Below are 14,674 nucleotides of genomic sequence, written 5' to 3'. Positions count from 1 at the left end.
CTCTCAGAGTTTGGCACAGCACACTCTACAGAACCATTTAATTGAACACTGTGGCATTTTTCCCTTTGAGATGTAAATATGTGGAGATAAGTATTAAAAAATCAGAACTAGAACATTTTTGAGGATAAAAAAAAAACAATAGCCTTTTTTTTATTGTTTGTCATTGGTTATTTTAAAATACTATTAAGGTCAATGCATGAAATTACCAGCAGAGGGAAGCAGAGAGTTATTAAAAAAGCTCCATAGAGGAGTAACCATAGTAACGTGACGCGATGTTTTGCATACGCGACGCGGCTTTCAGATACTACAAGTCTCCGCCTTTCGTTCGTGCGTGACGTCAAAGGGGGGGGGGGTGGAGTCTAGTTGTTTGACGCAGCAGATCCTGCCAGCTCACTGAGCGGAAGGAAACAAAGATGGCGGAGTGGGGCAGAGGTATTGTGGTGAATACGCCTGGCGATGATGATATTTTGTGTGTATAGGCCGCAGTACGTATCGGCTATAGATTTGTACGGATGGTCATGTGATTGGCATGGGCCATGACTGTAGGTGACTTTGTCTTGGTTATTTGTTATGACTGTATAGCCAGGGGAAATCCATGCAAGATCATCTCTGACCTGTCACGTTCACATGTTGGAGGGTGTCATTATTTGGGGGACGTGAGGCTCATGTTGATTCGTGCTCAGATCCCTTAGGGCAGTGATAACCAACCTGGGGCTTTCTAGCTCCTGTAACTACAACTCCCAGCATGCCCTGACAGTCTGGGGCTGTAAGGGCATGCTGGGAGTTGTAGTTTCTCAACAGAGCAAGATTTGTATCAGGGTTTTTCAGTTGCAGAGTCTGATTTGACTGTTGGGGTCCCTTGGAAAGAGATCCTGGCACCCCCCATTCTCAGAGGTGGGGGGTGTCCCAGCCGTCATAATGCCGCTGATCAGACTTGTATGTCATAAAAAGTATTGTCGTCACTCAGTGGTGTATGGTACGTGTGATCATGGCTGCTGTTTGCTGGCATCACTACTGATGTCACGACTGCTGGGGCTGGCAATCCGCTGCCTCAATCACCAGTCAGTTGACTATACGTAGAATGTAGTGGCGTGGGATGCAGAAAAGTGGGGGGCGCCAGGTTCAATTAGCTAAATAAAAAAAAAAGCTGATGTATATGGCCGGCTGGACCCTTAATCTAGTGGTGATCCTATAAGGGTCCCTGCACGCAGGGGCACAGCTAATGGCTCATGGGTCCCGGTGCAAAAGTCCTTCTTGCCCCCCAACTTTTCTTTGTGGCGGACGGTCCGCAGATTTCAGCTGCATCACTGGGTCTCCTTAGTGACCCATCGATGCAGCACTAGTGGCCAGGGCATAGGTCTTAAAACTTCATGGGCAATAGCCCCAATACATATGTTGTGCCCCTCCCCCAAACTTTTATTATATATATATACATACATACATATATATATATCTCTCTCGGAGATGGCATATGTGTAAGACTACAACCCCTGTAGCTCCGCCACTGGATAGGATTAGATACAGCCGCTCAGCAGGCAGTATGACGCATAATAGGCTTAGATACAGGGCCTAGCAGACAGTATTTCACATGATTGGATTAGATATGGTGCCCTGCAGACAGTATCAAACATGATGGGATTAGATGCAGCCTTTATCCTATCGTGTGCGACACTGTCTGCTGGTCCCTGTCCCTAAAACCTATCATGCGGGATGATAGAGGGCCCTAGCAGACAGTATCCCACATGATGGGCTTGGGTGCAGGACAATATTCTTACCCTTTGTGCTCATGAGCCGGATCCCCTTCAACTCCGGCATAGCACGTGTCCTGACGCCAATCAGGGTGACGCTGTTATACGCGGCGCACATATCGTAGGGATGCTGAAAGGCGTCGGGACCCAGCGCAGCGGCTGGACCTGACTCCGCAGCGAGGTAGGTAAGTATACATACAGTAGTGACAGGCCTGTGTAGTTTACTGCATAGACCCCAGTTACTACAGGTCCTTTGGACAGAGGTGGTGAGGCGGGCCGTGGGCGACCACAGCGACCTTTAAAGGCCCTTTGGGAATTTTGAGGCAGATTTTCAGGTGCCTGCACTCTTTGCTGTGTTCTTTGGCTGCGGAAACCGCTTTCTCTGCCTCCCATTGATGTGAATGGGAGCCAGAGACTGAAACGCCTGAAGGAAGGGCGTGACGCTTCTTTTTCCTTGTGAGCGTTTTTTTCCACTTGCGGGAAAAAAAACGCCTCAACCTCCCATTGTAATCAGTGGGAGGAGTTTTTGGACGCTTTTTGGTGTTTCCGTGTCAAAAACCGCGGCAAAAAACGTATAGCTCCGCCACTGCCTGCACACGTTGCAGACTTTGCGTCTGGATTTTCTGTCTGGAAAATCTGCAGCATTTTGACCTTGTAAATTGTCCGGCTGCAGCTCCATTTCCGCACGTCTTTTCTGCTGATTTTTCCGCAGTGTGTGGATGAGAATTGTTTCACTCTCATCCCCGTTGCTACTTCTGTAATACGCAGCAGGATTTTTGCAGCAAATGCGCAGCGTGTGCAGGAGACCTAACTCTCGTTATTCTTAACCCTTTCTTTGTCTGCAGGTTCCAATACAGGAGCAGTGGATGAGATGCTCGACGCAGAGAATAAACGTCTCTCAGAAAATCTCTCCTCTAAAGTGACCCGGCTGAAATCGGTGAGTGTAATGAATAGAGGACACGCCAATACATAAAGCACCATCTACCAGAAATATTACACTGCAGTTATGTCACCATCGATCATCCTACTAATGCTGCCATACTCTTAAAGGGGTTGTCCACTTTTTATTTTTACTATTAATTTATTTCTAGAATAGGAAATTATACATATTCCTAATATAAATGTATATAAAATTCTGCTCACATACATTTCTCATATCAGTTTAGTTGCCTTTGTCTATCACCTCTTGCACACCATAGAGTTCGGGCCCTGAAAAACGGTCCGTGTATCGGCCGCATTTCCCTGCCCAACCGCGGTACAGGTGAACAGGACTCCTGGCATAATAGACATTTATGATGCTAGGAGTCCCCGCAAAACTGCTGTTCCGTACTGTATCACTTTGTTCAGTGTGGAACAGCAGTTCCGCAAGCCCAAACTCGGTGTAAAGAGAAAAAAAAAAAGGTGTAGCCCACAGATTAGTCCATAGAAATGCATCCATAGGATAACTGAATGGGCTAAGGGTGGCAGCAGTCATGTGACCCACATCATGTGACCACTGGCATTCAGGTAACACTGTCCTATAGGACTGGGCGATCATGGCCTAAATCAAAATCACGATTAATTGAACATGTAACCTTGATTACGATTAATGAACAATTATTAGGCCACACCCGTATTTGCATGCCACGCCATTGAATTAATATAGATCCCCTAAGCCTGCTGTATACTACTGTATATAATATACCCCTTGACACTGCCCCCCACGCAGTATAGTGCCCCCATAGCTGCCCACATGCAGTCTAATGCCCCACACAGCCAGCCCCAATTGTGCCCAATAATAAAATAAACACTTGCCTAACCCCGTTCCAACGACGACTGGAGGAGATCCCGCTGCTGCTCCGGTCTATGTGGCTTAGCGCATATTTTTCGATTCCGCTGGACTTTTGGCGTTTCAGGCATCCTATTGCTCCATGGTGTCCTCAATGCCCATCCCTTTTACTTTTTGTTTAGCCTCAATGCCCATGCACAACGGCGAGTGGATAGTGCCCGCCCCAATGGTATATACATAGATGATGAAGTTATACAGTTTTGATGTGGTTTATATATAGGGATGATGACTGGCTGGTATGTACAGTTATAATGGGGGCCCCTGTTTATAATCCCCCATCATCCCTGTATATACCAGTCAGCCATCATCCCTGTATATAACTCCCATTATTTCTGTATACAGGGATGATGGGGTTATATACAGGGCTGATGGCTGCTAAATACAGGGAAGATGGGGGTAATATACAGGAACCCCCATGATCCCTGTATATACCAGCCGGCCATCAGTACTGTACATTACCCCATCAACTCTGTATATATCCCCCATCATCATGTAAATACCATTGGGACGGGCACTCTCCGCTCCCTGTGGCACGCAGGCATTAAAAACAAAAAAATAGAGCGGGCATTGAGGACTCCGTGGACCAATAGGATGCCTGAAACGCTGGTATATGCCAGAAGTCCAGCGCAGACAGGTTCGAGGCTGTGACGTCATTGCGCGTGTCTGCGCTGAGTTGTGAGCGGTCGGAGTTACACAGTGAATAGTGGAGCAGGGAACTGACTGCTCCCTGCTCTACTATAGGATTCAACTGTATCTGCGTCCTAACGATGTTTTAGGATTAATTGCCCGTCCCTACTGTCCAGGTATATAACAGGTGAATAATAGGTTATTGAGGAGCAGAAGTTATAAAGTATTTCTACCCACCGCAGCATCTCCTCATCATGTCTGAGAGGAGCAGCTCTTAAGGTATGTTCACACAGAGTGTTTTCGGGCCCTAAATGGCCGAAAAGTCGGAAACAGAATAACTCCAAACATCTGCCCATTGATTTCAATGGTAAAAACGGCGTACTGTTCCAATAGGCCGTATTTTTACGCGGCTGTTTTGAAAAACAACCGCGTAAAAAAACTGCCGCGAAAAAGTGCAGATCACTGATAGGGACATTTTTGGAGCTGTTTTTCATAGACTCTATCGAAAAAAGCTCCAAAAACGGCCGTAAAAAATGAGGCGAAAAACGTAGCGAAAATCACGAATGGCTTAAAAAAAAGTCTGAAAATCAGGAGCTGTTTTCCCTTGAAAACCGCTCCGTATTTTCAGACGTTTTTGACTCGGCGTGTGAACATATCCTAAAATTCTTCTCAATGTCATGTTTTTTTTTTTAAATTTAACTTTATTAACAACATGACAAGATCACCTAGAGACAGGCAGTTATTTTATAAATCACCTAGAGGCAGTGAATCGATTGTTATTCCACCATTGCTCCTATTCACACAGCCCTTGGAGGTTTCCTCTATGGCGGCTGACGCCAGGTTTAGTCCTATACAGGTAGCCTGTGGATGCATTACACTGGAGTAATCTGTGGGCTGTACCATTCCACTGTGACGGGGGCCTCATGCAGTATAAGAAATATGTGAGCAGAATCCCTAATACATGTATATTAGAAAACTGTATGATTTCTTGTTACAAATAAGTAAGAAAATGACTAAAAACTGGACAACCCCTTTAATGTTTTTGCTGGCAGATAAAATCGTTTTTATGATACTCGTCTATCACATGATGTGAGATTACAAAAACATGGCTGCTTTTGTCCGGAAACAGCGCCACTCTTTTCTATGAGCTTTGACAACATTGTGGAAGATGGGGGAAATATTTAGCAAGTTCTTTACTTTAATATTAAAATAACAGTGCCATGTTTTTGGTTTTTTTGCGCCACTGGACAATATTAATATTCTTCAGAATTAAAGTGTTAATTTCACAGTAATAAGTAACTCGTATGTTTGTTTGTTTTTTTCTGCAGCTTGCTCTGGACATTGACAAAGAAGCCGACGATCATAACAACTACCTGGATGGAATGGTGAGGTTCTTCTATCCACCGTTGTGATTCGCTTGCTATTTAAGAGACTACAAACAATCATAAGACTAGTCCTTCTTTATCTATGATTGTTTGTAACATCAATAAAAGCAAAAGCTAAACAAATACATTATTCCAGTGAGCGTTCACTAAATTATACCCCCCTCCCCTGACTTCTAAGTGCCAGGGCTGCAGACTGTCATGTGACACCCCCCCCCCCCCCACTTGGCTCAGTTCCTCGTGATGCCCTATTTTTTTTTCCATTCATAGATTGCATGTATTCTAGGAAAGCTGTTTTCTGGCAGGCTGAGTCCTCCGTTGAAATGAATGGAAACCCTAAAAAGAATTATGCAGGGTGCACGGCATTCCTACCACAGTATAGGAATGTTTTCTTTGTGTTTTAATCCCAGTCGGCACATAAATCAGAGAGCCTGACTCTACACAAGTCTGGCAGACAAGATGTAGACGAGCAGTGTCTTGTATGTGGCTGTCTAGAAGACACTGCTTCGTAATTCCAATATGGCTGTCATTGGTAGCAACATCCCGTTTCCAGTTGCAGTAGGTATAGCGGCTCTGGAGCACAAGCTGCTGCTCTAATGCGTGAAATACTGTGCAGACTAAGAACAGAAATATTTAGGATCATGTGTGTGTTTCTCACGTGCAGCTTAACCCACTGATGGATTATGACCGGGACGCTTGGCGTGCAAGTTTTGTGACCCTGCCCGCAGGATCAGACGACAGCTGAAATACAGAGCAACAACCCCCTCTCTGGCGGCGATCAAAGAAGCCCTTTACCTTTGCCAATTACCCCCTTGTATGCCATGTTTAAAGGAATTGACACCCACTTTTTAATTGTCACAGGGTGTTCCCCTGATGCAATCACCATTCATTTTATATTTAGGTAACAGCCGATCCTCCATTGAGGTACCCCATGGTAGCCTGACTATATGGCCTGTGGTATTTATAGGGGTTTTTTCACTAAAGTTAGTGATGGAATATTGCTAGGATATACCATCACTTACTGATCAGTGGGGTCCAACTGCCTTGACCCTCATGATCCTTAGATTAAGGGGTCTGCAGTGCTATTTAAAGGCTGTCGCTTCCTTAGTGTTTTCCTGCAAAAAGACTCCCAGCCACGCGCTATGAAGGAAACTACAACACCGTCCCATTCGCTTGAAATCCACCGTGTTGCAAATCCCTGCACTTTGGGTGTCCTGGAACGCGGCTGTGCAGGAGAAAAGCTGAAGGACCTCGTGGTCCTTTTGTTCTTTAGAACGGCAAGGATTTCCATAGGTTAGACCAGGGGTCAGGAACCTTTTTGGCTAAGAGAGCCGTAAACGCCACATATTTTGAAATATAATTCCGCGAGAGCCGTACAATATGTTTAAAGGGCCATTGACAGATCAATCGCTCCAATGTTCACTTAGTACAGCAAGGAATGCTCCTCCCTGCTGTATAAAGCCACAACTGGACTGAAACAATGGTAATTAGCAGTAAAAAAATTAAATAAATAACTTACATTGTGAGCTTGCGATGCATGACATCAGTCCAGCAGTCTGGCTTCTTCTTTTTCCTGCGCATGACTGGAAGCTGGCATTCTTCCCACCTGATGTTGAGAGAATGCCAGCTTTGAGGCATTCGCAGAAGAAAGAAGCTGGAATGTTGGACATGTCACACAACGCATTGTCAGTTATGTCAATTATCTATTTTATTATTTTACAGCGAATTATTGTTTAGGTCCAGCGGTGGCTTAGTGCAGCAGAGAGGAACACTCCTTTGTGTACTAAGTGACCGCTGGAGCAATTGTATCTGTCAGTGGCCCTTTTAAAAGTGTTGGTCTTACAGAAAATGAACAAAAAAGAGAGGCTCAGACCCATCTGGGAGACCTCCAGAGCTGTAATAAAGCGCTCAGAACAGATTTTTGCCCTGATAGTGGTCCTTTAAATCAGTTTCTTATGCCCACAAGAGATTAATTTAAAGCCCCCAAGAGTGTAATATGGGTGGCAGATGTTTTTTAAGGCCATATTTTTATTTTTTTTTGGGGGGGGGGGGCTATATTATGGATTATGTGGGATTATTTTCAGGGGTGAAGTGGGAAGGGGGGGTTGGTGGGACACACTGTATTACACAGCCCCTTTATTGATGCAGCTCACTGCTGCTGACCATGAGGCTGTGTAACAATTTCCATGTTATAATGTTCACCTTCAAAGCAGCAGCACAGCCAGGGGTTTCTGGAACGTCCAAGGGAGACACAAGGGAGGAGGCAGATGCCGCTTCACTAGGGGACGCAGGTGCGTGCTTGCAGACGGCGCGGCTATGCAGGGAGTTATGGGAAATGTAGTCCATGCTCCCTGCCGCTCACCACTGCCGCCAATGCTTATCAGGCCATCAAAGAACTACCGTATATGTCGGCGTATAAGACGACTGGGCGTATAAGACGACCCCCAACTTTTACCCTTAAAATATAGAATTTAAGATATACTCACCATTTCGTGCAGGAGCGCTTCACTATGGCCATCGGCGGCAGGACCCAGGACTCTCTGTCTCTTTGAACTCGCGCATGCGCAGATAGGCGAGGTACATGATGGGGTTAATTACTATTAATGTGAGGAACATGGAGGGTAAATTCATCGCACCTCGCGCCTCACATTAATAAGTGAATGAAAGCCGTGTTTATTTCATTTTTTTACAGCGTACACATCATAAATGATGCAAAAACATAGTTGTCTGCGCCATTACTGAATGTGTGTATTTTATGTATTGAGACTTATTTTAATGTTTATTGTAAAAAAGGTGAAGGTGTATATTTTTTTAAAATGTAACCATACTTTGTTTTTACTTTATTTTTAAACTTTAATGTACTGACATATATCAGATATGTGCCAGTACATTAACCTGTGGACAGAGAGCACACAGGCTGTTGTTAGGACATACTTGGGTATATCCTAACAACAAGAGATATGGTCAGACAGCCCTGGGGTCCGTCAATAGACCCTGGGCTGTCTGCCCATATATGGTATGGCCCTCGATCGCGTCACAGGAATTCCCTGTGATGCGATCCAGGGGCATCCCCCCTTCTCACTTTCCCCTGAATGCTGCAGTCAGCTGTGATCGCAGCATTCACGGGAATAACGGCGGAGATGAGAGGTTCTCTGATCTCCGGCGTTATAGAGCGGGGCTGCGGCTGTGTAATACAGCCATTGCCCCGCTCCTGACAGGAAGTGCGCGCGCGGTCAGCATGAGGTGATGCGGCCAGCGCTGCACTAATGAGCGGCAGTTCAGGCACTGAAGACAACATGGGGGTGCTTTGTAGCGCGCCCGCCATGTTCTGTCTTCAATGCCGCAGATCATTAGTGCAGCGCCGGCCGCATCACATGATGCTGACCCCGCGCGCATATGTCAGGACTCAGGAGCGGGGCTGTGGCTGAATTACACAGCCGCAGCCCCGCTCTCATAGTCATGTGTACTATACTGAGCTGTGCGGCTGCAACGTGCATCCCTCCCATAGACAGGTAGGAGCCCTGTCTGCGAGCCAGATACGGCCATCAAAAGAGCCATATCTGGCTCGCGAGCCATAGGTTCCCGACCCCTGGGTTAGACCATCAACGAATAGGTTGTTAAAGCATAGGGATAGTGATATGCCGTGATATTTTATGATGGGAACATCCCTTTAAGTGTTCACTAACAACTGTCTGTGTAATATTAGTACACCGTCTAATGTACTAGCAGTACATTGTTGTCCAAAATTTTTTTTATTGTAAATTAAAGGGAATTTCCAACCAAAAACTAAAGTTTGCCATGTGTTCCAAAAATAAATTGTGTCAGACTCTTACCTCTACTTTTTCTTGCTGCTCTCATCAATTTATATCTCACTGGGGTTGTTGCATAGAAACATTCTGAATCCGGCTTCGGTGACACGCTTTCTCTACTTGAATCAATGGGGATAAGTCTGTGTCACTCATACAGGCACCAGAACTTCCTCTATGATCAAATTGCATGGACTGTTCCACACAAGTTTTGCACAGGGGGGACGACAAACTCCTATGGCAATTACTTCTGATATTACATAGTTGTTACGGTTGAAAAAAGATACATGTCCATCAAGTTCAACCAAGGGATGGGAAAAGGGAAGGGAAAAACTTGTACACATTGACATAGGCGCTGATATTTTTTTTGTTCTAGGAAATTATCTAAGCCTTTTTTAAATCCATCTCCTGTCCCTGCTGTGACAGCTCCTGCGGTGACTATTCCAACTTAGATTCTCCATGGCCCTTATTAGCTTCGTTGCTCTTCTTTGTTTTTTTTGCCAAGTGGACGCCCAAACACTTAGTGCGTCCAAATCGGCTTGTAATTTTTGAACATCTTCCATAGACTGAACTATATTACATAGCTTGGTGTCATCTGCAAAAATAGAAATAGTGCTATTAATCCCATCCTCTATATCATTAATAAATAAGCTGAATAATAGTGGTCCCAGCACTGAACCCTGGGGTACACCACTTATTACCGGGGACCAATCAGAGTAGGAATCATTGACCACAACTCTCTAGATTCGGTCCTTGAGCCAATTCTCAATCCAATTACAAACTATATTTTCTAAACCTATAGTCCTTAATTTACCCATTAGGCGTCTATGGGGGACAGTGTCTATGACATGTCAGTAGTTTGTTAAACGTTTAGCTACACTTTAAGAGACCAAATAATGTGTATGGTATCTCAGTGTATGCTTGACGATGACCCTGTGAGGGTTGAAACGTTGCAGGTGATGCGTTGGTGAAATAAAGACCAGCTTTTCCACTGGAGTGCTGCGGTTTCCTCCTCTTTATTTGGATCTCCATGTATGGCATTACGTTTTTCTTTCTGCATTTCTCTCAAAATGTATATCAATTAAATACTAATGTATATGTTCTGCAAAAAAACAAGACCTTATACAGCTACGTTGAGAAAATTAAAGTTATGACCGCTAGGGGGCAGAGAGGCAATTCTTTGGGTCCCCAAGGCGAATATTGACGCGTATTATTTGCACATTATTATATAGTGCTGTACAATAATATAATTGTTGTCATCCTCTAGGACTCGGACTTTATGAGCGTGACCGGCCTTCTGAGTGGCAGCGTAAAACGATTCACAGGAATGGCTCGTTCTGGACGAGATAATCGCAAGCTCTTATGCTATGTCTCAGCCGGGCTGGTCGGACTCTTCTTCATACTATATTATCTCGTGTCACGGGCCAGCACGTGATGGACCTTAAACCCTTTACTATGAAAGACATTGATTATGTACAGTTGGGGAGAGGGTCTTTGGCTTGATATGGAAACTGAAGAGGAACTTGGCACTTTAAACAAATTACTTCAGCAGCTAGCACAGTCAATTAACCCTTAATGTTTTTAATAAATGAGCAAACCGCTTGGTAGGACACGTCATTATTATATGGATGATTATCCTAAATTGTTTTCACGTGTAATCTGATCATTTCTATTTAAATGCAATTTTATGGCATTCCTGATATTGGGCTTCCGTTTATTTGACCACTAGGCTGTTATGTTGCATATTTGGCTACCAAACACATAGCATAGATACTGTGGATTTTCCGCAACAGATTTAGTTACATACAGTAGCAGCAAAGTGGATGAGATTTGAACAAATCTCATCCACACGATGCGTAAATGCTGAGCGGAAAAAAACGCTCATCCGCAGCCTGTCAATTGTAATTGCGTAATCGCTGCTTATTTGTTGTGGGTTTTCTCCATTGAATGCAATGGGGAGGTAATACCTGCAACGAATAGCAGATGTTGCGTTTTTTTGCGGTGGAAAAGCAGCGATTCTGCTGCAAAAAAAGGCAACACAGAAAAAAACAAAAACCTTATACATACCCAGAATTCTGTGTTTCTTCGTCCAGGCCGGCCTCCTGGGCTGACGTTTCATCCCATGTAACCTGTGGTTGGCTGCAGCGGTCACATGGGATAAAGTGTCATCCCAGGGGTGCAGAACGTCAGAGGGACGCGTCGCAATGGTAAGTATCCATTTATTTCTTTCAGTGCAGGATTTCCGCAGCGGACATTCCGGCCTTAAAAACTGCACCACAATCCGGCCCTATTCACATTTGTGTCATGGCTACCATTATGGCAGCTTTGTTGGGTTTGTTTGGACTAGGATCCTTAGAGATCCCATTGATTTCATTACTTTTATACTGCTTTTGCATTATATGATGCTTTACAGCCCACTCACAAGTCACAGCTTTACTCTTTGAGTGCATTGCATTATACGATTCAGGTAAGCTGCTATTATTGGGTCTGTTGACTGTTTCCAGTAGCAACCAGAAAAATTGTGAATGCAGCTCCTGGCTATAATGCAGGCTGTACTTCAGGACCAGTTTAAGTAATGCAATGTATTTATAAAGTAATTTTAATATTTTTTTGTTTTGTTCATTGTATCTACTATAAAATGATGTACAGAGGTTAATATATGCTTTCAAAAAAACTGCAGCCATGCAGATTTTCCACTTAAATGGGTTGTTCAGATTAGAAAATCCATTATCCAGTTTTGAGTTAATAGAGGGGGTCCTCTGTTCAGGATCCTCATGTCTGGGCCAGGGTGGCGGTTACAAAGATAATCTCTCGCTCTGGAGGTCCTGTCCTACGTTACACAGACAACCCATTGATATGAATGGGCACGGTGTAATGCTTAATATACCCTGTGGTGGCGCTGCAGAGAAAATGCCAGGTTACCCAAAGATTACAGCTGATCTCTGGGGATCCTAGTAGGGGATGCATTGTGATCAGCTTATTGTCAAGGAATCCTTCTAAGGCTGGGTTCACACGCCCTATTTATGGACGTAATTCGGGCGGTTTAGCCTCGAATTACGCCCGAAAATACGGCTCCAAAGCGTCGGCAAACATCTGCCCATTCATTTGAATGGGTTTTACGATGTACTGTGCAGACGGCCCGCGTCAAAGAAGTGCATGTCACTTCTTGGGACGTAATTGGAGCCGTTTTCCACTGACTCCATAGAAAAACAGCTCCAATTACGTCCGTAATGGACGCTGCGAAAAACGCCTGCAACATACCATTACGTCTGAAATTCAGGAGCTGTTTTCTCCTGAAAACGGCTCCGTAATTTCAGCCGTAACGGACGTGCACGTGTGAACATACCCTAACAAATAGGAAATGTCCAAGGTGGGTGAACACTATGGCTGTCAGCACAGTGCCTGTAGGAGTGGTCACTCTGCTTTACCACACTCCTGAATGCCAAATCTGCTCTGTTAGGGTATGTTCACACGGCAGCGTCCGTAACGGCTGAAATTACGGGGATGTTTTCAGGAGGAAACATCCCTGTAATTTCAGCCGTAACGGCATGTGCAGGCGCTTGAACGCCGCGTCCATTACGGACGTAATTGGCGCTGCTTTTCATTGGAGTCCATGAATAACGGCTCCAATTACGCCCCAAGAAGTGACAGGTCACTTCTTTGACACGGGCGTCTATTTACTTGCAGTCATTTGACAGCGGCGCGTAAATATACGCCTCGTGTGAACAGACAAACGTCAGCCCATTGCTTTCAAGGCGCATTTTTCGGACGTAATTTGGGGCAAAAACGCCCGAATTACGTCCGTAATTGGTGTGTGTGAACATACCCTTAAGCAGCTGTATGTAGCAGCTTTCTAAATAAAAAAAAGCTCTAGGTGTATTTTTGTATGTTCACTAATACATGTGAAAACAATATGTGCTGAAGCTTATAATCTGTCCTGATCATAACCACGAGTTGTACTACGCAATTTGATAATAGGTGAGAAACAAAAATGCGTTTTGACCATGATACGTGAGCTCAGCCTTATACTTTTGCCTGTAATATAATGTACTGTTACCAGTACACTACAATGCACATATTATAAATATTTTCTCGAATTTGTTTGATCCTGGTTATTTTTACTGAATGGTTCTTAAAATCTTAAAGGGAATGTGTCGCAAATTAAACCTTTTTTTTTTTTAAGTGTCGTTACTTATTTCTATTATATTTTTTAAGTTTTTTGCTGTATTTTTTATTTTTTTCCCGTATGGTGGAAAGTATTAAAAATTAAATAATTTGACATGTTTTCCAATGTTGGCCACCAGGGGGAGCACTTCCCAGAATTACAGCAAGGTGAATAAGGCAAAGCAACCTGACTCACAGCTGCTGTAAATGTGGGAGGGAACCTCACCCCCCCCCCCCCCTCTCACAAGCCAGGTAAAGGTGTCTTCAAATTGCTAAGCAGTGTCCGGCAGCCATGTTGGGTGTGATTCTGCAGCTGGAAGAAGTTCTAGGACACACCAAAAGGCTAAGTGTATGTTCACACGCTTACTAAACAAAGGGAAAACTGCTCCTAATTTTCAGCAATTTTTTAATCAAACTCGCGTTTAACGGCCGTTTTTGGCGCTTTTTTCTATAAAGTCAATGAAAAACGGCTCCTAAAACGTCCCAAGAAGTGACGTGCACTTCATTTTGGTCGGGCGTCTTTTTACGTGCTGTTTTTGGAAAACGACCACGTAAAAAACGCCCTGTCGGAACAGAACGCCGTATTTCCCATTGAAACCAATGGGCAGATGCTTGTAGGCGTTCTGCTTCTGATTTTTCAGCTGAAAACATTGTGTGTGAACATACCCTTAGGGTATGTGCACACGCTAACTGCATTTACGTCTGAAATGACGGAGCTGTTTTCAGGAGAAAACAGCTCCGTCATTTCAGACGTAATTGCTCGTACTCGCGTTTTGCGAGGCGTCAATTACTGCCGTAATTTGGAGCTGTTCTTCATTGAATTCAATGAAAAACGGCTCAAATTACGTCCCAAGAAGTGTCCTGCACTTCTTTGCCGAGGCTGTTATTTTACGCGCTGTCTTTTGACAGTGACGCGTAAAATTACAGGCCGTCGGCACAGTACGTCGGCAAACCCATTCAAATGAATGGGCAGATGTTTGCCGACGTATTGGAGCCGTCTTTTAAGGCGTAAATCGAGGTGTAACATGGTGCCGCACCTGTCCTCAGGTCGTGTGTGGTATTACAACTCTGTCCTATTCACTTCAATGGAGGTGAACTGCAATACCAGACACGACCTGA

The 14,674-nt window shown here is 44.4% G+C and overlaps 1 protein-coding gene across 1 annotated transcript; it reads left to right on the top strand.

Moving 5' to 3' along the window:
• Positions 1-348: 348 nt before the first annotated feature.
• Positions 349-11,091, top strand: BET1L (Bet1 golgi vesicular membrane trafficking protein like). The gene is made up of 4 exons (XM_075837645.1): positions 349-432; positions 2,594-2,685; positions 5,532-5,588; positions 10,659-11,091. The coding sequence occupies exons 1-4, from the start codon at positions 414-416 to the stop codon at positions 10,824-10,826; spliced, it is 336 nt and encodes a 111-aa protein (XP_075693760.1). The 5' UTR covers positions 349-413; the 3' UTR covers positions 10,827-11,091.
• Positions 11,092-14,674: the final 3,583 nt, after the last annotated feature.

Source organism: Rhinoderma darwinii, chromosome 9 (assembly GCF_050947455.1).
Source record: "Rhinoderma darwinii isolate aRhiDar2 chromosome 9, aRhiDar2.hap1, whole genome shotgun sequence".
Classification (NCBI taxonomy): Eukaryota; Metazoa; Chordata; class Amphibia; order Anura; family Rhinodermatidae; genus Rhinoderma; species Rhinoderma darwinii.
The sequence above is the reverse complement of the archived record's forward strand: the minus strand, read 5'-3'. Positions and strand labels throughout refer to the sequence as shown.